The sequence below is a fragment of the Lonchura striata genome, chromosome 16 (assembly GCF_046129695.1).
Source record: "Lonchura striata isolate bLonStr1 chromosome 16, bLonStr1.mat, whole genome shotgun sequence".
NCBI classification, from domain to species: domain Eukaryota; kingdom Metazoa; phylum Chordata; class Aves; order Passeriformes; family Estrildidae; genus Lonchura; species Lonchura striata.
Genome location: NC_134618.1, coordinates 5,294,663 through 5,321,067, shown reverse-complemented (window position 1 = coordinate 5,321,067; position 26,405 = coordinate 5,294,663). Strand labels below are relative to the sequence as shown.

Here is a 26,405-nt window from a genome sequence, read left to right as displayed (position 1 = left end):
AAAATTTAATAGCAATATTTTTCCTTACAAGAAGAAAAGCCCAAACATCCAATGCTACTCTTGAGAACATTTCTCTCAACCGTTTCTAGCATTTCAAATACCACCAAGCTGACCACTCGAACAATCAATTTATTACTTGTTCCTGGAAAAGTTTTCTGGTGTATGAGCAAAACTGAGATCCTATGTGAAACTTCTACTACAAGAAGAATAAATTTGAGCAATTCCATGATAATGATGCTGCTGAAGTAAGTGGTTTGAAGTTGGAAGGACTGAAGGTAACACCTTGAAGTTGCAAAGATTGAAGGTAATACCTTGAAGTTGCTTCATCCATCCATTGTTAAGTTATTCTGATTTCAAATATTTATTTAAGTGGGAGTAGGCAAGAATACAAAGCTCCGAGTTTCTAAAACTGTGCCTGGAAAGGGGTGCCATGAACTGTGCTGACACTCCTCGAGGTATTGGGGTGCTGGATGTGGAGAGACCCTGATTAAATGGAACTTCCTGCCCACAGCTCCCAGAGCAGGCAGTGGCAATGGCAGCATTTGTGTGTTCACAGCATCTCAAAGTCCAAAAAACACACTGCTTTGGGAAGGAGAACCCCAAAGGGATAATCAAACCCCTCTAGATCCATAGGTTTAAAGGAAGTAAAGCTGATGATTGACAAACAATACCCAGGCACTCACAGAGAAGCCTCTGTAAAGGATAAAATCCCAAAGTCCACTTTTTTTTTTTTTTTTTCATTAAATGATTCAAATCTGAAAAACTAAAAATTCTCCAAAGCACTACTGCTTCTGCTGTAGAAAAGGGAACTATGTTCATTGAGGAGGAGTTTTTTTCACTCTTCAGCCTTACTTGCATGTTCAAGAAACAGATCAATACCAGGAACATTAAATAGCTAAGAAAAAAGCTGCAATGTACAGTCAGAATATCAAGACATTCAAACTTTTTACCTATCTGTTGCTTCATTTTAGAAATACACATGGAATCAATGTACTGCATGTAAACTGATTTTTCTAAATAATTCTTAAGAAAAAATGCAAACTTTCTATGTAATTGCTTCTATGGTACGACCAAACTTCTTATTCCTACAGAAGGGACAATACAAAGGCTGTTTCGGATCTTACTAAATGCCTTCAAAATCAAGCAGCTGAGGTGGAATTTAACGTACAGTCCTGGAAGCAATGTGATTTTATGGTGTCGGAACTGCAGAGCCCAGCATTCCACTACTGGGCTGAGCCAGAGACTCCTCCATGTGACAGCAAGTCTTTCAAAAATATTCTATCCCTATTAGGAGTCTGGACAAGAGTCCTTTATTTTAAAAGCTAGAGAAATCCACCTTCCCCATTCATTCCCCTCAACATTTTTTGCACACTTTGAAGTGTGTGGGTTTTTAAAGGAATAATATTGCTAAAGTAATACAAAGTATTTAAATTACTTTGCAATTATATTCAGCTGGAAACCGATAGGCATTTTTAAATCCTAGTCTTTTATATCCTGTTCCTGCCTTTTTTCAATGTAAATATATAAATGGATTATTAGCCAAAATTACCTGTGTGTTTAAATTGTATTTATTAACAAAACACTACTGCTGTTATACCCCATGCATTTTAACAAGTACAGTAATAAAACCTCCAAATACTCATAAATTGTGTTTTCTAAGATCAGTATATTGTGCTGGTGACACACAGGGACCCTAAAGTTAAACAGGCACCCACGTTGGTCAGAAATCCTGTAACCTGCCTGCAATAATAATCACCAGGCAATAATGCACCTGACAAACCCCCTTCTAATGAGACTCCTGCTCTCTTTCATATAAATGCTAATACATACTCCATCCACAGAAAGCCAAGCAGCTTTCTGAAGATGAAGTTCACCTAAACTTCAGCCAAACGCGGAGGGAGGATGGATAATCCCTCCCGCACGTTGTTTTCTGTCGGCATCTCGCCGAGGAGCGCTCACAGCCAGAGAAACACGCTCGCGGCAGCACCGCTGAGTGCTGAGCACAGCACGCACCCGGATCAGCCCCGCAGCATCCCTCGGCTCCGGGCCGGCACCCAGCCCAGCCCGGCCGCGCCCGCAGCCCGCATCCCTCCACCCGCCCGGCATCCCGCATCCCTTCACCCGGCCGGCATCCCTTCACCCGGCCGGCATCCCGCATCCCTTCACCTGCCCGGCATCCCTTCACCCGCCCGGCATCCCGCATCCCTTCACCTGCCCGGCATCCCTTCACCCGCCCGGCATCCCGCATCCCTTCACCCGGCCGGCATCCCTCCACCCGCCCGGCATCCCGCATCCCTTCACCCGGCCGGCATCCCTCCACCCGCCCGGCATCCCGCATCCCTTCACCTGCCCGGCATCCCTTCACCCGCCCGGCATCCCCGCATCCCTTCACCCGCCCGGCATCCCCGCATCCCTTCACCCGCCCGGCAGCAACAAACCCCCGCACCCCCTCACCTGGCCCGCAGTCCCAAGTCTCTTCAGCCGGTCGGCATCACCGCATCTTCTCACCTGATCGATATCCCCGCACCCCTCTCCTGACCGACATCCCCACATCTTCTCACCTGGCCAATATCCCCGCACCACCCCTCACCTGGCCAGCATCCCCCTCACCTGATGGGCATCCCCACATCACTTACCTGGCCAGCATCCCCCTCGCCTGGCCGGCATCCCCTCACCTGGCCCCCCAGGTGGGGCAGCCCGGCCGCAGCAGCCCCGCATGCCCCGGCCCCTCCCGGCGGGCACAGCCGGGCTCGGGCGCTGGCACCGGACGGATCCCGCCCGCTCCGGAGCCGCCGCTGCCTCACCTGAAGGGCATCTCCCACGCCTGCGAGCAGCTGCCAGGGTTTCATGGTCGGAGGAGCCGGGCGGCCGCGGCCGGCCCTGCAGCCCGCGGAGCATCCAGCGCAGCCCGGGGCACGGCCAGCCCGGTGTCCGTGTGTCCCGCTGTCCCTGTGTCCCGCTGTCCCGCGGAGCGAGGTCCTGGCGCGGCGGGGAAGCGCTGCCCGAGGCTCCCGCTACACCGGCATCACTCACGGTGCCGTGGGACAGGATTTGTGATTGTCCATCTGCGCTGCCGAGAGAGGCGAGAGCCCCCGGCTGCCGCTGCCTTCCCCCGCCGGGCTCGGCAGTGCAGGCGCTCGGCGGAGCCGTTTTGTTTTATTTGGAGATAAGAGAGCTCCACGCCGGCTTAGCTAAAAACCACAGCCTTGTGGGAAAGGAAGGTGGGCACGGGAGAGCAGATTGCGCTCAATAATTCATTTATGGAGTGGTTTAATGGATGGGCTAAATATTAGCTGCTTATTAAAATATTAGACGTGCTGCTGAAGTTTGCAGGGGTTCACTACTGAGATCAGTCATATATACAAAATGCTTAGTGTCTGGATGAAATGAATCTCTTGTGAAATTCCTTTTAGACTAATATTGCAGGCTATGTCATTTTTTAAGACAAAGACTGGCTGGAACTGAAACAAAACCTGAAAATCTTGCACAAGAGATGGCAGCAATTAACCCATTTGTGGAGAAGAAAAAGTTTCAGATAAACACTAAAAACGGATCCCTTTCACTACACAAAAGCATTGCTTATGCCCTATCAAATAAGCTGCTATTTCAAAGTACATCTATTTATGCAACTGATGTTACAATCTGCAAACAACCACTTGTACTCTATTGAAAAATTCTCAAGATGCTGCTCAGAGAACTTTTCTAATTCTGTAAAATGAATTTTCATACCACACATTCACTATTTCTCGAAAAACCCCTGAAGTTGGTTAAAACATCTTTCAGTATTTATCATTATTCTGCAATCAAAATCAAGAACAATCTGATCTCTTGGAAAATAACTTGATATCAATAATTTAGTTTTTGTAAATACAAATACTTTCTGGCAGAGAGACAATGTTTAATTATGTTCTGTGAAAACTTAACATAAAGAAAGTAATATTAAATACAGGCTGTAATTTCAGTGTTTTCCTTGTTTGGAAGTCTTTATTGTAGCCATGCTCAACTTATTAAACTTTCTACCTAGACAGATGACGGGACCATCAAGGCACCTTAATCACAATAAAGTGTATAATTTAAAAAGAGAATGTTGCAAGGCTTGGCCTGACCACTGGGCTTAATAGCCAGAACATCTCAGAGCTCACACTGCCTCACTGTGTGGCCTTGACCACATTATTCATCACTTCAGTTTTCCCACTTGTAAAATTAGAATAATATGACTTCCAGTGTCTCCCATCTCTGACTTCTCAGGAGGGCTTGAAGGATTAATGACCCTACAGTGCTCTGAGATTGAATAAACACTAACTGCTAAGGCAGAGCTAATATGTTTCAGAACATTAAAGCACTGAAATGTTAGAAATTCCAATTAAATCACCCTGTGTGTCTAAACATGGGTGAAGTAAAATACAGGGATTACTAAAATACCATCTTCTACCACTTAGAATCAACAAAATACTATGGGTTGGCTTATTAGTTCTGTTATTTAAATCTGACTTTTACCATATATTCCTAGCATTAAGCTCAGTTCCATTAAAAATGCCACCAGCAGCAATCAGCACTGCTAATTTACAAAACTAGGCTCTCCAGGGCGAGGCCATTTAGAGACCAAGCAGTCAGAAAACATCTCCTTTACCTCTGGCCTGTTGTTTTGAGCCTTTGCAGCACCTATGGACCTTCTATCAGAGGACCTGCAATTTCTGGCACATGCTACACGTGGTTCTTGGTGCTGTTCTTCAGAGATCTCCTTGCTTTATTCAAGTAATGAAAAAGAGTTTGAACCATCTCATTAGCAAAAAAAAAAATAAGGGGGGTAGGGGGCAGCACTGGCAAAGCACACACTGCTGCAGAAAGAGCTGCAGCACACAAAGTTGTGACAAGGATCAAAATCAAAATAATGGTCTGAATTCTTATGCCCAACTTAAAAAAATATCATTGCAAATTTATGTTTTAGTCTATAGAGATAGTAACCTTGAATAAAAATCCATGCACGTTACACATTCCTTTGCAGCACTCCCTCTCAGGGGCAGGTAACTATGGTTCTTCCACCTCCCAACTGAACTGGAGATGACATGGCTGAAATCTCTAATGGTGTTTCTTCCACCTCCCAGGGGAACTGGAGATGAAATGGCTGAAATTTCTCATGGCCCAACAATGCCAGGGTTAAATGTCTGAAATCTCTCATGGCCCAAGGATGCCAGGGTTAAATGTCTGAAATCTCTCATGGCCCAAGGATGCCAGGGCTGTCCTTGAGTCACTGCAGGGGGGTTGCAGGAGCTCAGCTGGGATACCCTCTTCTGGCAGCAGGGGTACTCCAGCAGCTGTGGGTGAGCCAGACCTGCTGGAACCACACTCTGACCCAAAGTGCTCCATGGGATGAGCAAAAGCTGAGAAGGACCACAGGGCCTTGCTGTGGTTCAGCTGCTGTCATCCTCACCGAGACCTTCTCATACACGCATTTCCTGCCATGGGCAAGGCACCTCCTAAACCTCTGTCCTTCCCACTACACTTGCAGGGACAAACCTTACAGAACTGAAATATTACTGTGATGGCAGCGGCTCTTGAGGTTCCAGTAATTCCAGATTTCTCTTTTACCGGAAATCTTCAAGTATTTTCAATGTACTTATTGAATGCTACAGGCGAGTACCATTGCATTATGCCTCATGTCACATCAAAAGTTCTAAATGAATTTAGTTATTTGCCATCCCTTATGTCTTTTTCTCCTTAAAAAAGGGAGTGTTTTTCTTCTGAATTTTCCAACTAACAAAGAAAATTACAGAGAAGCCAACCAAAGGAACTAACTGTAAAATATGAGCTTTTTAAGTGAATGGTGCAGCTGGAGATTTTTTTTTAAACTGATGCAAAGGTGCACGTGTCATCCTAGAAAGCTTCCAGCTCAAAGTCTTCAGTGGGTAACTGATTTAGCCATAATTTCCTGAATTAAGTTTCTGTGCTGTGGGAACTATAAAAAAACAACATAACCGCTGAAGGAAGGTGAACACTGGCAAAATTCAAAAGTAGGCATCTTGAGTAGAAGGTTATTCTGCACCTGCCCAGTGTGTAAAGTGCTTTTAATACAGTTAAACAGGGCAGTGAAACGTGGTTTAATCTTTAATGCACGTCCATGTCTAACACACGGGGGCTCTCCATGCCTGATGGATTCCTGCTGGAATGGTTTTTTCCTACGTGCCATCTAATGAGCAGCACCACACAAGGGAAGCTAATGAAGCATATTCAGATGGAAAAGTATCCTGTGATTTATCACAAACGTGCTGCAGTTTTATTTCAAAAGGTTTTGTGGTTTCCATTTGCAACTTTGAGCCAGACAACCAACATGGTGAAAATTTCCAACATCCATCAGATGCCACAAACCCAACAGAGAAATTGGAGCTCAAGGAAATCTACCTCTGAGAATGCATGATGTTAAGTCATGCTAAATAGTATCCTTTAGAGAGAATCAAAATGATAAGGATTTTAAACCTGAACTATCAAAAGAAATACAATCAGGAAACAAAAGTTTTTTTCTCTACCAAGCAGAATTTTAAAATGTTCTCCAGGGGTTGGATCCTGCAAGCATACACAACGCTGCTAAGAGCACAGTCAAAGTAATCACAAAAGTACACAAAAATAATTGGGTTTAACATTGGACCTATGTAAGAGATGTTCCAGAAAAGCAGTAACACAAAATACTAGGTGTATTCAGAAATAATTTTTCTGTATATTCAAAATGTCAGTGCTTTTCTTTAGCCAATTGCTCACAAGCAGCCTCCATAAAGAATTTGTAAATGTGATTATACTGATCTGAATTGCTTCATTTTGCATTAGGAGCTGGGACTGCCTTTCCCAAGTTGTATTTGCTAAGGATGTCACCAATGCCTCTTGAAGGTTCTAGTTCTGTTTCTGCCACTCATGCAATTAGAGCAGTTTACAAATGAAGTAACTTAAACATTGCAAGTGTCCAAAGGTACTTTCACCCTCTTACTGCAATGCTAAATGCAAAAGTTTGCAGCATATTAAATGAAAATTTTATTTTCTATATCTTGTCCAAGATCATACCTAATTTCATTCAGAAACAAGAAATCAAGCACCATCAATAAAAGAGCAGAGGAACATAACTTTGATGCAAGTAAACTAGTACTGCTCTAATAAATGCTGCTTCAAACATTACCACAAAAAAGTTTTCTGCATAAATGCTATGAAGACTGCTATAAAAATAACCAGTCATGCCTGTACTTACCCCCTGTAAAGAACAAAAATGCATATTCCACAGGATAGGGAGTTTTTTCAGAGCCACTGCTGCTTAGGAGGTCAAGTTCAAAAAATAACTACTTATCCAAAGCCCAAAATAAAGCAAAGTTTCTGAAGAAGCATCAAATCAAGGAAAAAAAAAATCTGTATCTGCATTTTTGTCAAGTGTAAGGAAGGCACCAGACACCAGCAGCATTCACTTTCAAGACTGTTGACTCTTTTTTTGAGCTTGTTGCAAAGTTTAATGTGAAACATAAGGTAACAACAAATCTAGGAACATGAAAAAGAAACAGGTTTCTGAAAAGTCTTCAAGCAAAAGAATTTCTTCTGTGCTTATACATATTCACAGCCCTGTTGAAATGCTAAAGTAGTCACAAGAATTTGCATTCCTAAAGCAGATAGAATTTCCACAGGAACAAGGATTACAAGTTAAGGCTGCAACAGTGAACTTTAATATCTCACTATATATATCCTTCCAAGGTAATCTGGATCTGCATTTAGGCGTTTTTCCCAAACAAGTTGTATTTTTTTTGCTTAGTAATTAGAAAACACAATTTTTACTATGCTGTGAATTCAAAATGTCTTCCAATTCCACAACCTTTTTCTCCCCTTCCCACTGTATTAATGCAAATTATTTCCTCAATAAAACTGCAAAAGGTTAATTTGTCTGCAGAGCCCCATGACCAGGAAAACACAGATGTGACAGTGCTCACCCCACCAGCATGAGAAAATGTCAAAGCACAATGGAAAATACCTAAAAACCTGGAAGTGCTTCTCCTTGGAGATCAAATCAAGCAAGGTAACACCTCCAAATGATAAAGTGCAGCCTATGGCACAGAGCAGGGCCCTGCGTGCTGCTCAGAACACCAGATAAATTCAATATAAACCATTGCCCGGCCCCAGGAGCACAGCTGGAAGGCACTGAGGGAGCACCAAGGCTCCCCCAGCCATCCCTAGAGGCACAGAGCCCCAGAGGAATCAGAATTGAGACTTTTTGCTCTGCCTTTTCCCCCTTGGTTGTGCAGAGTGAGCACAGCCCCAGTGAGGAGGGTGTGAGTCTGACATGTGCCTGCTCCTACCTGCAGTGATCTGAGAAAGAAAATGGAAGTTTAGAGATTTATAGAAGATATTTGGCCCAGAAAGTTGGCAAAGAAATACTCCTGGGCAGCTCTGTGAGTTGGATGGAGGTAGAATTCTGTTGAGAAAATGAGTAACTGCCTAACTTTTATACTTAGTTAATGACAATCTTTATTTTGCAGCTGAATTTATTTTTACTCCACCTATTTTCCTTTGCAGTTGCTCTCCAGATTGCAGAACACACCAATGAGAGTTTTGTCACTAGCTTTAGAGGCATGATGTTTACTTGCTACTAAAATGAATGCACAGATTTAAATATCTTCATAAATACAGGATATAAAGCAGCATAGGGATTGTTATTTGAGATAATTTAAACATAACTTCATCACTTAAGATAACACAATGATACAAATGCCACCACTTTCTGCACTATCAGGTAGAAGGCAGAGGTTGGGACCACCTCCAGCTCAATTCTTGGAGACCTTCTCTCCTTTAAAGTCCTGCTGGCACAGAGAATGTCACAGCTTGTGGATGCAAGCAGCCTCTTGCTCCTGCTCATCTGTGGCACAACACAGTTGACTAATTAATTTTTTAAAGTATTCAAGATGTGACACATCCATGGGATTGAATACAGATTAGCATTACAATAATCACAGAGCTTTTGTAGCCTTGAATTTGTCTTCTTGCATCGAAGTTCCCTTTAATGTGCAAATGAATGATGCCACTACGTATCTGGAAATAAACAGGCTCATTGTGATTTCATTGTGATCGTGGCTGGTCACAAACACAACATTCTGGGTTATATTAACAGGCTGGCAGAGAAATAAAAGATCCATGCCCAACTGCCTGGTGCCACATCCTGATCCATCCCTCCAGTAGTGTCCTGGAGTGGTGTTAGGAAAATCTCCTTCTCCCCAAGTGTGTCTGGATTTAAGTTGTTCTCACAACTTGCAAGAGCTTTTTTGGCCTAGTTGTAAAGACAGGATATGTTTGCCAAACTGAGTCAAAAGAGAGCAAAAGGGATGTGAAATTGTCTCAGAACTTCAAAGCCAGCAAAAGCTGAGAGAGAGGTTCAGAGGAGAGATGGCCCACGCAGCAGAATGCAAAGGGAATGGGGAAACAGGGAAGTGAGCTGGCTGGAGTGCTCAAAGCCCTGACAATAACTCTTAAGTAAAGGGGAACAAAATGATTTTTTTTTTTAAATTTAAATTTTACCTTTCGATTTTTGAGATTAGCTAAATCAATGAGTTTGAAGTCACCTCACACATCACAGGCTCCACTTCACGCATAACAGAAAGACCAGCATGTCCTTCAGGAAGAAATCCTTTCCAGAAATCTTTTACTGACTGTGGGCAGGCCCTGGCACAGGGTGCCCAGAGCAGCTGTGGCTGCCCCTGGATCCCTGAAGTGTCCAAGGCCAGGTTGGACAGGGCTTGGAGCAAACTGGGACAGTGGAAGGTGTCCCTGTCCATGGCAGGAGTGGCACTGGATGGGTGAAGGTCCAACCCAAACCATCCTGGGACTCATGTGCTTGGCAAAAAGGGCTGCTCCTGGTAGCTGCTGGTAAACAAGCACATTCCCAACAGGATCCTCACTGCCAGGGCAGTTAATAATAGGTTTTGCTTTATAGTGAGATGCAAAACACAGCTCAGAAATAGACAGTCCTTCAGAAGGATTTAGGGAGACCAACGCTAAGTTTGTCATCCATCAAGGAGTGCACGCAGGATAGTTTATATCAACCTCCATGTAAGACGTTTCCAAGAATAATGAGTGCACAGTATTTTAAAAACAGATTTCACACGTTTTTCTGACCAAATGTTGTGGACTCGTGGTGTTAATTTTAGCAGTTTCAATTGGATTTGGTACGGTTGGAAATGCAAGGGGAAATCTGCAGTAATCAGGATGTGACACTCATTAACACTTTCACAAAATACCCACTGGATTTGCATAAACTCTGTAAAGATTCACTGGTGAATCTTTAATATGAGATTTCCCTTGGTTTTACTCCACATTCAACTCCATTTGCCCTCCCTCTCCTCTCCCCTGCCAGTGAGAACTGCTGTAAACAGTTCATAACAAAGCATAATAAAATGGACTGAAAAATGAAAATATACTTGTTATTACCCGGAAGCCTATATAATTGCATATATAATTTCATAAACTGCAAATATTTTTCAAGAAATTCTTCTGCAAGGGAGAAAAATACTAATTGGATACAATGGCTTGATAGAGTGGCACTCCAAGTCACTTAATAAATCTGGAGATGCACAGGCAAGTTCTTTAATGACCTGTGTATAAAACCCATCCATGGCCCAGCTTGCAGACAGCACAGGATTTGCATGCAAAATAGCAGGAAAAGAGTCTAGAAAATGGATAAACCACTAAGGCAGCAGAAGGTTTCTGGTCTTGACTCAAAAATTTTAAGCAAATGCCACTATGAAGGGAGACAATTCTTGCTACTTCCAATATTGTAAATGTGGGAATACATTAAAATATTAAAAAAAAAAAAATAAACCTGGATCATTTAAATCTTCTTTGAGAAAGACACCCTTCTTAAGAGTCAGTATTTGCCATGAGTTTTTAGCTGCACTATCCAGGACCTGCTGGACTACACTGACCACATCAACATGAGTTATTACAGCAGACAGTCCAAAATGTAATGGGAAGGTCACAATGGAAAAATATTACCTTATCTTCTTAACTATTAAAAAAAACCCAACACTGACATGTTTAAAAATTCTAATGGAAGTTTATTCTGCTGCTAGAAATGCTTTTTGGTTACTTTTGGTTCTAAATAGAAATCTTCTACCAGTATGGTTACCAGTTCACCATTAATAGGATAAGTTTAAGTAAATTTAGGATAAGATTCAGAATAAAATTTTCAATTCCATTCAATTCTTCTCCCTTGCACTCTTGCACAGAGACATAAATGACATTTAATTTCTGGTGTGCTATACTCGAACCCAACCGTTTCTGTTAGAGCCTAAGCTTTGAAATGATTTGAACTATGCACCTACATAGAACAGCTCCACCAGACAATAGATTATTTCACTTGCTTGCATTTTGAGCAAATTTATTGACTGAGAGTCTCGTTTCATTGGCCCTACTCAACACATCATTATCTCTGATATCCCACAAGCACATGAAAGAATTTTCTAAAGGAAAATACAACCCAAATGTGAGGGCCAGGATACATTCCTATATTTTATTTCTGGTTAAATTCTTAGGCTCAGATCACCTTTATGTCTTGTTCACTAGTGAGTAATGGAAGCAGGCTGGGGAGAAAAATGAATATAAGTGGTTTTATTTGTCTTGTGGAATCTTTTTAAAGATAAATTAGAACATCAGAACTTGGAGATTTTTTTCTCCTGCTGAACAACTGTGAATTGTGCTGAGGTCACTTGAAGTGTAAATATTCTGAGCACTTTTCATTTGGGTTTTCATTTAAAAAAAAGTAATCTCAAAGTGGAACAAATTTTTTTGTTACGGTTTGGTAAGCAGAATTCTCATTCCAATGCTTTAATGCTCCCAAAGCACAACTGATCACAAAGCAACAGCAGATCTTGGTAAGTAAAAACTCAAAAATTTTTCTCTAACTCAGAATTATCCATTTCCAAGGCTTACCCATCACAAGACTAATTTGTACCCATCAAAAAGCACAAAAACCTGTGAGATAATTTCAATAGTCACAATAGCAACAACATCCTCTGTGCCATTCCTCGAAGAATTCTCCTTGTTGGATGCACGGTGGACTGCCAAAGAATTCTGGCATTCCCTGGTTTAGGACTGCAAGGGCTCCACCCCAAACTGTAGAGCAAGAAAATGAATAAATAAAAAACTAAATAAATCAAAAAGGCATTACAGGCTTTCAGAGTGCGCTAATGACATGTGAACTCCCTGACCCTGTGACTGAAGTGCTGGTTATTATTGGACAACCACTGGGAAAATAAGCTGTTAGAAAATAAGTCTTTACTTTTATTTCACTAATTCAAATGGCACCATAATGACTCCTTTGAACACGATTTCTCAAAGCTGTCATATATTGTTCATGAGAGGCAAGGAAAACAAGTTCATCAGATACTTCCCTTCTCATTTCTCAGTATCAATGGCAGGAATCTCAAAACAAATGCCACACTGTCCCTCCCAAGAGAGTGAAGCAAAACTTAGATGGACAGCCCCTTTCTGCCTTGCATGGGATCAAAGAAACAAATTTCAGGATGGAAAACCAAGAAAAGAGAGAAACAAATTTCAGGATGGAAAACCAGGAAAATTAAGAGGACACTGTGTATTCTGCTGCTTCATAACTCCCTGGGTACAGTGGACATTTTTGGTGACTCAAAGGGATGGAGTGCACAGACACGCAGGAAGTATAACTGAAGTATGGATAAAACTGAAATAACTGAAAAACTGAATAACTGAAGTATGGATAAAATACATTTCTGTGACTATAAGGTTATTTTTTCTTTTTCGCACTCATACCTGGTTGTCTGTAGCAATTCCACCTAAACAGAACTTGGAAATTGGGCACCAGAAATGTGGCCCTGAGGAATCTGTATCAGCAAGAATTTCTTAAAATGCAGGCAGTGTGGGCAAACAGAGCAGATATTTTGAGGGCTGACAGACTCTCCTGGACATGGAGCTGGCCCAGGTGGAAGGAGGCTGGGCAGATGTTTTGGCAGCAGCTGGAGCTCGGAGCTCAGCCAGCTGCCAGCATCCTCCCGGGACTGGTGCTGTGGCAGAGATGCAAACTCAGCTTTCTCAGGGACATCAGGGCCACCGAGGCCACGAGCCCTGCTGCCCACCCCCAGTGGAAGGAAATGAAATCTCATTATTTGCACACTGAGAGCTCTGCAGCCTGATACTGGAATACTGACACAACACAGCACACGGAGCTAGAGCTGGCACTGAAGGAAACTCGAGATTCCAAATGAGCAACCATGGAATTCCACTTTCACAATATATTCCCCACATCCCTGCTTCAGGCACCAGTTTTCACTGAACATGCTTTTCCAGAGAGGTCAGGCTTCTGTTTGAAAGCACACAAAAAGTCAGCACTGCTATTCCATTCCAGTATCAGTGGGTTTCCCTTCCTGATTGTAGAATTAATGTTCCACCAATGCCACCACTCCTAGATGTTCATAGAATTTCACAGCCTTTGCTGCCCTCTCTTCTCGTTAGGAAAATCCTCGATGCTCCCAGTTCAGAAGATAAACTAAAAGGCTGTAAAACACTATTAAGTGTTAATTTTACCTGAGAAACAAAATGGCATTCATACTCTGAACAGCACATAAGGGAAAAAGTGAAAATTCAGGACACAAGTCAGGGCAACATATTCCACAGTGACTTTAACTGAAAAAATATTAATTTGTGGATATAAAATTTTGAATGAAAATTACAGTAATAATAAAACTGCAAGTCAACTTTTTACTGCATTACAATAAAATATCACTCAAAGCTTCAGTATGTCATGTCTCATTGTAGTGAAAAGTTCAAAAGAAAGAGCAAAAATATTTAGGAGATTATCATTTTAGACATATATATTTGTATATTTTTGATATATCTATATTTTTATATTTCTATGTATAAAAGTCATAGAAATGTTCCCAAACGAATACATTTGCTGAGACTTTTATAAGAAATACAGTTCACCATTATTCCATCAATGAGACAAAGAATGCAAGCAAAACAAGTGATCCAAATTAGCCCCCAAGCCCCAGTGATGCTCATCTGAAGATTTGCCGCACTGAATAAACATTATATATATGTTTTTATACATATATATTTAATATCCTTAACAGACAAGCAAGTATAGCACAACCTGATTGTGATTATTTGGAAAACAGAAAATCACCAGAGATGTTTTTTTGAATTACAATGTCAGGTACAATGGGCAGGAATATTTTGTAGAGAAGTTGTTTAAATCCATTGTTTACAACAGGCTGGAAGGCTCTGAAAGCCAGGGCTTGGGCAATAAAGTGCCATCACCTTTTAATAAAATGTGAAGAGTAAGGCTTAATTTACAACAGAAAAGAAAATTTCCTGCCTTCTTGCGAATTCTCACACATCATTAAGTCTTTTTTGTATTATTCTAAGAGCTGTGGGGTTTGGATGATTTCACTAATTGAACTCAGAGTAGGATGATTTTTGGAACACCACTTAATGATTCTCCTATTTTTATTAACTTCCACACCTAGAGAAGTGAATGAGCATCACATCACCTCTGCTCTGGCAGTTTTATTATTTCATGCCAACTTCACACAGTGGCTTCAGCTGCTCCTCATGACATAAATGCCTTCCAAGTGTCACACCTACTCTGCAGATTTCCCAACACAGCCCTTCTAATATTTTCAAATGGCTGCTCTATCTACATCCTTAGAATTTACTAATATTTCAAGAGAATAAAATATTCCATATTTGTTTACATTTTTATAACTACACATCACCCCAAGCAAATAAACTGTGTTTTCTAACCTGTGGAGTTATGTAGCATTTATTGAAATTGTAGGATTCATACTGTTATTATGAGAGCATGGAACAACAAATGTAAAATTAAAACTCATCATTACCTTGAAATCTGGCATGAAATCTGAAATTAAATTAAATCTTATCTAAATGCCAAAACCAAGGAGAAGAAAAACACCACCAAAGGGTGTTCCTAGATTCTTGTTCCTATTTCCTATTCAATTTGTTTACATATTTGCAAACAGAAGACTGAAAAAAGGTACCTGAACAGTGACAACTGAATCACCTGGAACAGTGAGAGGCTGGCAGGTATCTTTGATTATAGTCTAAATCTACTCCAAATCCAGACTTGGAGAGCTGTTGAGAATACAGCAAGATTTAATTCTCAGGATGAATCTTATACCATAAACTGATAAAGACCAACAAAATTACACAAAATGGGATAATTTTTAGCATATCCAAGGAGATATGAAATCACTTGCTGAGCACAACTCAGTAACAACTGAACTATTCCCCATGCACCTGCACACAGAGGCAGAAATGCAGACAGCTGCAATTGCAAGCAGATTATAGGAATTCTGTGAAAGCATCCATTGAAAAGTTTGCATGGGGAAAAGTTTGCACAGCTTTTCACTGCTGAATTTGACAACAGGAGTTCAATGAAGAATCAAACCAAGTTATTTTTCTTGTGAAATGGGATAGGATGTCATTTGATTCAAATCTGCTGCTCCAATTATTTGGTCATTAGAGCAATGATTCACCATTCCAGCATCTTTGTACACAGTTCTGGGCCCACAGCAAAGAAGCCAATCTTCCATGTTGAACACCAGAAATCAAGTTATCCCACGAAGGACATTTTTATTTATGCCAATTCTAGTACATAAATCTTCAAAAAATAATAAGCTCAATAAATTTAATGCAGCTGGAAATGACTCAGATGAGCAGAAATGGCAGGCCTTCTATGCAGAATGACTGACAGGCCAAGGAAAGGAGAGACCAATTGGAATGCCAGCCTAAGTCACAGTGTAAATCACCACTGAACTATCTAAGAACTCTGCAGGATGCCACCAGAGATGGTTGTTGGGCTGGAAAGAATAGGGTTGGAAAATAATTGCCTGAGCACTGAGGAGCACAGACTGGAGTACAAAGACTTGAACAGACTAAAGGAAATAAGAATGGAGATAGGAAGGCCAAATGCAAGCTCACTGACTGATCCAGGAAAGAGTCTTAGCACCATCACAGGTCAGGAGCAGGCAAACACTGCTCCTGGTTGTGGAACCCAGAATTTGAGGGGTAAGATGTGTCTCAAACACTGACAGCTGGGTGCCCGAGGGGCCAGCCAAGGGTTGTTGGCAAGAACAAGATGTGGAGTAAGCTCATCTCCCATGAGCTGAGATAGGCTGTCAAATAAAGCCCTCTTGCTGCCTGCTCATTGAAAATCAGTCTTTAAAAAGAGCTTCTACAGAATGTGGGCTCTCCCTAACTATATCAGAAATGAAATGTGTGCAGGAAAACCTGTGAGTGTTCCCTGCAGACACAGCCCTGCACTTCAGCAGAGCCCTTCTGCTGAAGGTCTTTCCGTTAAGTGAAATATAAATTGGTAACTGTTGTTGATACTAATTTCTGAGACACTTATAACTAAATTATCCACTAGAGAGCACAGCAACATTTTCAAACACATTCTGCTTATGCCTGCAAGTGCCAAGTGAGGTCCTTGTGGCACTCAAAGTCACTCTCTACACAAGAAATATGCTAAACAATCTGCCATGCACAGCAGAGATAAGGAGTGGACTCAATACAAGGCTCGAACGAGAAAAGGTCAACAGACCATGAACTTTTAATGAACAAATTTCAGCTGCTCCCAGCCTGGTGTGCAGTTCTTGGACATTACTGATGAAATAACTTCTTTTGCATTATACACTTTTGTGGATAAATATATAACAACATACAACAGAAAGAGAAAATACATTTCTCCTTCCTGCAGGAGAAAGCCTGAGCAGCAGAGCTCATCAGCATTCTGGGCAAGAGCTGCTCTGCTTCCTGGTCTCCAGTATATTCTGGTGATGTCATGACATTTTTACTTTTCATTAAAGAAAACCTTTCATCATTTACTATTTCCCATTTTAATGAGCATCCTGGAAATTTATCTATTGTTTAAAAAAGTAAATAAAATATTCTTCAGTTTTGCTGTATTTACAGTTGCTGAGAACAAAAAGAACATCATTCATATGAAGTACTTGGGAATTTCTGCTTTAAAATATTGTTTAAAACTGCTGTATTCCCACAGGCCTTCATCAATACATCGACAAGGGTGTCCACAGCATGCAGAAATCTGAATTGCACATCTCAGAGCCACAGGGAGACAAATTAACTCTACCAGAGATCTTTACTAAATATGTTTTTCTTCCTTTTCCCACAAACCATTTGAGTCAATCATTGCTGTAAAAAGATTAATAGCATAGGGCATCTTGTATTCCCAGAAAAACATAGAACTTGGCATATCTAGTCAAATATGTTCAGAAGAGGATAGATTCAGACACTGAAAAAAAAAAGTTATTGAAAGCATTTAAGTCTGAAGCAAGCCACATGTAAAAGAAATCTTGTCCTAAACAGCATCGCTTACAGCTTTATAATCTGGAGAAGAGGGGTTTATAGCCATTTCTAATCTTTGTTGGCACCCCCGTGAATAGAAATGAAATTAGAAAGCTGACAAGTACTACAGAATGCAAAGAGAAGTGCCAGGAAAACATTCACTGTCCATGGGAGTTGTGAGCAGCACAGGCATCTGGGAAGATGGCAAATCACTTGACAACTATTACTGCAAACAGAGGAACAAATAGCAAGGTGGAGAAAATCCAGGTCAGCAAAATGGGATGAACACTACCCACAGCAAAGGTGTAAAGGCTAATGTGGATTTCCACAGCTCAACGGGGTGTTAAAATATCATATAATACAGATTATTTAAGTGCTAAATGCAAAATATTCACAGAACCATAGAATGGCTTAGGTCAAAAGGGACCTTAAAACTCATCTCGTTCCACCCCTGCCATGGCAGGGACAACTTCCACTGTCCCAGGCTGCTCCAAGCCCTGTCCAGCCTGGCCTTGGGCACTGCCAGGGATCCAGGGGCAGCCACAGCTGCTCTGGGCACCCTGTGCCAGGGCCTCACCACACTCACAAGGAACAATTCCTTTCCAATTTCCAATTTAAACCTCCTTCTGTTTAAAGCCAGTCCCCTTTGTCCTATCAGTACGTGTCCCCATGAAAAGTCCCTCTCCAAACACAGTGCTATTTCATTGGGGTCACTCTAATCCAGTTTTACTTTTCTTCAATCCTATCAGTTTGAAATAATTGTAGTTCTCATAATAGGCATTGTTACATGTTTGTACAGTTGAGGAAAAACAAACAAACCACCAAAAATCCCCACATAAAAATAGAAGGAACAAACATGAATTACCTGGTTTTCTCAGTGTAACCTACAGTTATGGATAACTCCTGGCACAAGTGGGTTAACAAGTTTAGCAAATCCTCCTCGACACTGAGAAATGTATTTTCATATTGATAGACCTGATCTCCTCTTTCTGTGTTTCCAATCACACTAATGGGCTCTAAGTCAGAGTGGGAGGGTCAGGGGTGGTATTAACTGGCAACACCCTGCAAAATAAGGCCAGAAAGAAGCAGCCAGATCCTACCTACCTGGAGAGCAGGTTTGTGATACAGGCAGAATCTGTGTCTGCTTCATCAAAAACTTAAAGATTTTTCTGATGACTTCCAGCCCCCAGTAAAACAGTTCTCTGCAGCATAAAGTGTCCAGGTCCTGGGAGCAAAGCTTCTTTGAAGGGGGGAAAGATTTCCTGGCTGGAGATGAAGTGCTGACCTGTGGTTATTAGAGCTGCAGCTCCTTCACCTGCATGGTTTTCCTAAGTGTTGTGGCTCTGCAAGAGTTGATGAGCAGTTTAACATCCTGCTGGGAAAATAATAGCTTCTATATCCATGTGTGGACCACTTCAATTCATCTAGGGAAAAAAAGTCTCTGTAGGTACAAAGGCTCACACAAAATATATACTTTTAATAAAGCATTTTGAGACCAAAAGAATGATACTGACTTTCCATCTCAGTTAAAGATAGGCTCATGCTGGAAAAATTTGTTCATGTTGGACAAATGCTGAAGCTGAGGGACCTAAAGCTTCTGTGTGCAGTGTATCACACACTTCTAAAGGCATTCTAAGTGAATTTCTCTTTCTAAAAGGTGTTTTGCTTTTGTTCAAATTACTGATTTTAAATTTGGCAGAAGTGACTCAAAAGACTATTATTTTCAAACAGCATTATCACAAAAAGAATTAAAATGAATCTAGACTAAAGCAGAAATTTTATTATTCAGAAAAATTCTGCACCTCTGACTGGTTTGAGTATATCATACCAAAGCCTCACACAAGGATGAGAAAAGACTCATATTGAGGAAATCCACAGTAAAGAGGCTCTATTAATTAATCAAGGAAAAAGTTACATATTTAATACCATGGAGAGGTGGTATTTTGAGCTCATCAGTGTGGGCTCAGAAAGGGCCCCAGTGTGGGTTCTTTCTCCAGGAGATGGATAAAGAGATGGAATAATCACTCTCATAAACCTCTTTTCTGTGGCTTGCCAGTGCCTTTGGAGCACTCAGTGCTGCAGGAGGCCCCAAAGCCCTGAGAGTGCCCCTGGGCACACGGCGAGTTTGGGGTCACCCTGCACCCCTGGGGTGAGCTCAGCACTCAGCTTCGGCTGTAACTAAAGAAAGAAATAAAGCCATCAAAAATCTGTTCTTTAGCACCATGTGCTGCCAGCACTGGCCGCAGAGTGAAGCCTTGCTCTGCTGCAGAACCCAAACAGGCGACAGGGAACTGTTCTGCATAAAGGTCACGGCTGTGCCCCAGCACAGCTCGCCTGTCCAGGACAATAACACAAATCAGAGCACCACCAATGGGCTGGGAAACCACTCCAGCTCTGAAATTCTCTGCTGAGAATCTCAAGAGAGGTCATTTATCAAAGAAATTTCCAAATCTCGGAAAGACAGCAATGCTATCTTAACATAATCACATTTTTTTAATAAGCCTCCGCTCATCAATACACAAAATTTTTGTGAAGAATTAATTTAATATGGGCCCCTTTCACAAACTCCAGATTATCCATCTTTTTTTTTTAATGGAAACAGGAGACTCATTTCTCTGGCAAATTGAAAGATAATTTTTATCTTAAGCTTTTCACAAATACTACTTTTGTGTAAACTGAGAAAAGCACATGCACAGTATCATTTAGCAAAATTAACAGAATTATTTTTGCACTGATGACACTAAAATATACTGGAAATATACATAAGAAGGCTCTTTTTTATCTTCTGTCTACGCACCCAGTAAAGTGGTTCTCTGCATATAATTCATATCAAGCTTTACAGAAAAGTGAGGCAGCCCTAGATCTAGCTCTATTTCACAGTTAAAATGGTTTTAATTAAGAAATTGTGAAGAACTGAAATGTATGTGCTTCAACACCACACCAGCAATTTCCAAAGTAACAACATATATGGTAGAAGCAACAGGATATCCCAAACAGCCCAAACGAGCAGCCATATGGTCCCAGACACACATTCCATCTATTCCATCTGTTATAAGATAGAATTAGAAGATTATTCTATCCATTATTGTACTTTTTCAAAACAGAACTGAGAATGAAGAAACGCGTACCAGTAGAAAGCTGGTATTTCACTAATGCTGTTCAAATCGTGCCCTAACGTAGTGTTTCAACAAGCAGTACAAAAATTTAACCTTGTCACAAATTGTCTCCTTCCTTCAAGATGTTGAAAGGGGAGGTGGGAAAGGAAGGAGAGGAAAAAATAAAAAAGAATAAAAAGTAAAAAAATGAGGGGAAAAAATTGAAGATATATGTAGATATATCTTGTGGATAAAAGCACCTAATCCTCGTTTAGCTCCCAGACAATAACTCTTCTCAAAGAGCAAGGAAAGGGGAGGTAATTTCCCAGGGAGGTCTTCCAGGGTGACAGAATATATGGATTCCATTAACTGAAGACAGCTGTGGAGCCCATCAATTTGCCCTGGCAGCCGGGGGGTGGCAGGGCCATGCTGGGGTTTGCTCAGTAGAGGGGCCACCAGCTGAAGGGTCCCTGGGGAATGCTGGCTTCCCAGGATTACTGGGACAGGTGACAATGCCACTGGGCTGGCTGGGAGCAGTGCTTACAGCTCAGTGATGGGCTGAGATTCTCTTTTCTCATAGCACAGGCAGGGCCTGAGGCTTGCCTTTCTCTGGAAGCTCTCCTGGTCAGATTCTGCATTTCCTTGATGTGCTGCAGAATGGGCAGAAGGAAGAAGGCAGGGATGTCACACCCTGCTGACTCAGCAGTGGCTGGTGTGGTCCCACAGAACCAGACAGAGAGCCACAGTGTCACCCGGGAGCAGGGACCTGCATGGCAATCCAGAGCCACAGTGTCACCCACATCTCAGGGACCTGCATGGCAATCCAGAGCCACAGTGTCACCCACAGCTCAGGGACCTGCATGGCAATCCAGAGCCACAGTGTCACCCTGGCTGTGTGACCTGCAGGTCAATCCAGAGCCACAGTGTCACCCGGGAGCAGGGACCTGCATGGCAATCCAGAGCCACAGTGTCACCCACAGCTCAGGGACCTGCATGGCAATCCAGAGCCACAGTGTCACCCACATCTCAGGGACCTGCATGGCAATCCAGAGCCACAGTGTCACCCACAGCTCAGGGACCTGCATGGCAATCCAGAGCCACAGTGTCACCCACAGCTCAGGGACCTGCATGGCAATCCAGAGCCACAGTGTCACCCTGGCTGTGTGACCTGCAGGTCAATCCAGAGCCACAGTGTCACCCGGGAGCAGGGACCTGCATGGCATCCAGAGCCACAGTGTCACCCACAGCTCAGGGACCTGCATGGCAATCCAGAGGCACAGTGTCCCCCTGGAGCAGGGACCTGCATGGTAATCCAGAGCCACAGTGTCACCCACATCTCAGGGACCTGCATGGCAATGCAGAGCCACAGTGTCACCCACATCTCAGGGACCTGCAGGGCAATCCAGAGGCACAGGAACAGGTCCCCTGTGGCTCAGGGAGCTGCAGAGGTACCCAGCAGGTTTGCAGGTCACTGTCACAGTGCTGACAATGCCCCAGGGTCATGTGGCATCAGTGCTCCTGCCACCTACAGAGCTGTTCCCGAATTTAGGGAAGCTTTGTGCTTTTGGGAAATGCCTTCTTTCTCTCCCCTGCTTTAAAAAATCCCTAAAGGAACACTGTAAAATATTATAGCTCTGCTACTTCACTCTTGAAACTTAACCTTGTTTTCTTCAGCAACTTCTTCCTTAACAGTGCATTGTAACCTCTTCAAAAGTATCTCCAATTAATTTGTACTGCTAATGACTGTCAGACAAAAACTCTGGGAAGCAACAGTAACAGAACATTGGATTTTCTCCTTATTTGCCCAACTGCTTGTGAATGTGCCACGCTTAAGGCAATTGAATCAAGTGAGGAAAGATAAAGAAGGAGTTTATATTACTAAAGTACCTGAGTGCTGACAGACAAGAACAAACTAACTGTGCATGTGTTTTGCAGTGATGAGAATCTATGTCTCTGCTGTGCAAGGGTGCAGCTCCTACTTGGGCACAGCAAATGAGATACCAGCCCATCAGCTTTAGCAGGGGTGGAAAAAACTGCTCCCTAGCAATGAAAATACATCATTTTAAGGGCTTAATTTATTTCCTTTATTCTGTGATATTAGTTCTGGGTGCTTTCCTGCAGCATATCAGGTCTCTACAAACCCCAGTATCACTATGGCTAATCTATAATAACATAACTATCTGCAGTTCATTCCATCTCCTGCACCAAGCCATGAAACTCAATTACCAAGTGAGAAAAAGATGGAGAAGCCAAAACAATGATGTAGAGCAGGTGTCGGGGTGTCAGTGGAGCTGCCACAGTTATTGCTGTGTGCAGCTGAAGCCCTCCAGAAACTGGGAACACTCAGGGCAGCCTGTTCCCAGCCCACGCAGGGCAGCACAGGACAGTGCCATTTACACAGAATTCATCAGGTAAGAGGCCCCAAGTTCAATCTGACTTTCCCCCACCCCGTATTTTACCTTAAATAATGTTGTTGATGTAATACAACATTTACACATTGAGTTTTTTTTACCTCTCAAAATAAGCATTCTTCTCTACTGTATTTTAAAGTGCCAGTACATCAGCATTCATTACAGGACCAAACAAAACCAATAGAACACATGCATTTAATAGAGGAATAAACTGCAGCAAGAAACGGGTTCCAGTATTTAATGGCATGAATAATGAATTAAAAATTAAGTTTAAATTATGTTGAAGGTCATAGAAAGAGCCTCAAAGAAAGATAGTTAAACAGACATTAAAAGGAAGATTTAAATAGGTGATCTTTTAGTATTCTAGCAAAAACACTCTGTCTTTCACTCTTTATTTAAATTAAAATACCACTCAGTGACTGACCTTTTTAACATGGCCTAAGGGAGCAGGGTATGATCTTGTTAGAAAAGAAGTGATATTAAAAGAGCAATAGTATTAAAAAGCAGAAGATGATGGAACACACAGATTAAAATTTGTTTGCTCGGAGAAGATTAACTTTTATGAAAATTCCTTCCTGCTACACGCAGAGACAACTACTGCTGTTACCATTTTGGTAACCGGTTTATGGACTGAGTTAATAAAGACTGTCCTTAAAAACAAACCACAAAGATAAATCCCAGGTTTGCTGACACTTCAGCAAAGTGTCCCTTCTTTTCAACATCCCATGGCTGCCAGCTGTGGCAGAGAGGGACTTCTTGAGCTCTGCTCCAAACATTCCTTCAGTGGTGTCCTTCAGCTTGACTCCCCACTTCCAGACTTGTATCAAGAGGGGCACAAATCCTGCCCAAAGTGGAGGGCAAGGTTTTGGCCTTCTGAGAAGTTCATAGAAAGGCACCTGAGACAGCCAGGTTGTGGTTACAGCCCTGTGCAGAGCTCAGCACTGTCACGGGAGCACAGAGAGCTGTTCAGCAATCCTCACCTGACTCTGATCTCTGCTACTCCCAGTCAAACTCCAAAATCCCCACTCCCCTTACTTTAAATGGAGTCTGTCTCTAGCTATGGAAATGCTGAATGCCTAATCATTCTAACTCTGTTTAGCCGTTCAATTCTAATCAAGAATTGAACAGCTAAAACAAGTCACTGGTTCACCCCTCCAAGAACTTCCATCAGAGTGTCCTCACAGCTCTGCAGAGCAGAGCCCTGAGCAGGGGGGCTGAGCCCCTCCTCAGCATTTTGGCACCAGCAAGAAGAGCAGAGAGCTGGTGCCACACTCCCCATGGCACAGGCTGGCACACAGTTAAACCCTGGCACTGGAAAGTTTCACACGTCGACACTCGGAAATGAAGAAATGCGTTCTGTCTCTGAATTTCCATGTGGGTTTTAATGGATTAAAGCATCACTGTCATGACTTAGAGGAAATTCATATAAATTGGATGGCTGGCAAAACCTTGGGGAGGTTGTGTCCTTGACATCACTGAACTTGTCTGGTGTATCAATTAGTACATTACTAATTAAATATAAACCACTAGAAGAATAAACTGCATTCAATCAAGCAACCAAAACCTGATGTCACAAATTATGTGCTGTTAAAGGGAACACTTAAAAATAAATGTGTCTAGGAAATCAAACACTACTGTCTTCCTGAAAGAAATCCACGTGAAAATCCCCCCAAAACACTAAACAGGCAAAGATCTAATATCTGTGAAGCTTCTTTACCTCCTTTGGGTCCTAATAATTAAATATTACCAAAAAGAGAGAACCTCATATGCGTATATAGGATATTCTACAATGTTTTGAGCAAGAAAGATGCTGTTGTCTCATTATGACACTGAATGTGCTCAAAGATGACATCTCCTATATTAAAAGAGAGAATTAACTGGAAGTCTTCCAGTTCTGCTGCAGAGACTGAAATGAGCACCACTGAAACCAGGCATACCCTTCTGAAACCACATTTGTTTTCATTCATTTCAACCTCCTCATGAGGTAAAAAACACAAAAGTTACCAGCCAGGCCAGGAAGTGGGGACCATTCCCTTGGTATGCAGTACGTGCACTGTAAATATTTTCTTCAGTTTAATTCGTGGATGGAAGGGGATTAAAGCAAAATAGTTCTGAGAACTAAAATTAAGTCAGTGCTGAGGGTTTGGATTTATAAAAAAAAAAAAAAAAAGCATTTGTATGAGTTTATACATATTGCCTGATTTAAATTGTTGGATTTTTTCCCATCTTTACTGAAATTTCAGAAAAAATGCTCCAGTGATAGGAAACATAGCAATATAACATTTTCCTTTTCAGATCTCAGTATAATTTATTAGAGAAATTGGTCTAGTAAAACAAAAAACGAAACAAAACAAAAAAACCAAAAAACCAAAACCAAAACAAAACAAAAACAAACAAAAAACCCAAAGCAAACTATAACAAATAAACCAAACCAAATAAAAAAAGAGCAAACATTCGTACTTATCTATCCTAAAGTAAAACAAGGTAATTTGAATTATTCTAACCTCACCTCTTTGCACAGAATTTGTGGGGTTTTGCTATACAGAATACAGATGATGAAACTTTCTCTAACAAATTCTTTGATATTCATAATACTAAAAACATTCTATCCTATAGCCCTTTAAAATCTCTACATGCAAAAGTAATTAGAATAAGACAAAAACATCACAAAATCAGTTAATCAAGTTCTGGTTTTGAAGATTCAGGAAACAGATACAGATTTAAAAAAATCAGAATCTATTTGACTCAACTTATGTTTAACCACTTTATTTTCAGATTGCCATGGAATCCTCACCAAAATTGTGTCTGCTTCAGTAATTTTTCATAAGAGTTTAAAAAAGAGTCTCCAGGATTAGCTAAAGATATCACATCCATGGTGATGTGGGGCTCTCTTGATTTTGAGTCCAAAGTCTGAAACATTGCTGGATTGCTAAAAATTCTTTCTATTCACTTTTACTTGTAGCTAAAACCAACTTTTTGAATTTTGAATTAAAATACGAATGTTGTGTCTTTCTGACAAATAAAGCATGGAGAAGCCTTCACAGACAAGAAAGCCAGAGCTGTTCCCCAATTATTTGCACAGCACTTTCCTCTGATTATGTTTTAGATGCTCTCAGAGATCTTAAAACTCAAATGTTGCACGAATTAATTCCAAAGAAGGAGGTGCAGGGGTGGGCAGGAAGGATCGGCACTGAGTACAAGTCAGTTTAATTTGCAGGTATTTGAGAGGACATTATAACAATGACATGAATAAGGATAACAAAATGTTAACGAAAAAGCACTGTCAGTAATGATACATTCAGATAAATGGCAAATGTACTTGCATGAACTCTATCATTACTACTTCAATCACAGTCATACTTAAACTTTGGGGAGCTAATTTCATTTATAAATTCTGCTGCTGCACATCAATTATCAGCAGCATTACTAACAGTGAGGCACAGAACTGCTGTGCCAGGGTGACTGATTGTCTGGCATTAGCTCTGATAAGAGAAGGGTTGCAAACCACTTTAAATGTCAAAAACCT

At 41.6% G+C, this 26,405-nt stretch overlaps 1 protein-coding gene across 38 annotated transcripts in view; it reads right to left on the bottom strand.

Moving 5' to 3' along the window:
- The window catches only part of RBFOX1 (RNA binding fox-1 homolog 1), a 1,167,105-nt gene that overhangs the window by 601,678 nt on the left and 539,022 nt on the right, over positions 1-26,405 (bottom strand). Inside the window, exon 1 of one of the 38 annotated variants that reach the window (XM_021531173.3) lies at positions 2,805-3,315. The exons of the other annotated variants lie outside the window; for them this stretch is intronic. Coding sequence (XP_021386848.1) covers positions 2,805-2,849 — 45 coding nt within the window. The 5' untranslated portion in view covers positions 2,850-3,315. Of the gene's footprint in view, positions 1-2,804; positions 3,316-26,405 lie in introns of those variants that run through there. 38 annotated transcript variants of the gene reach the window in all.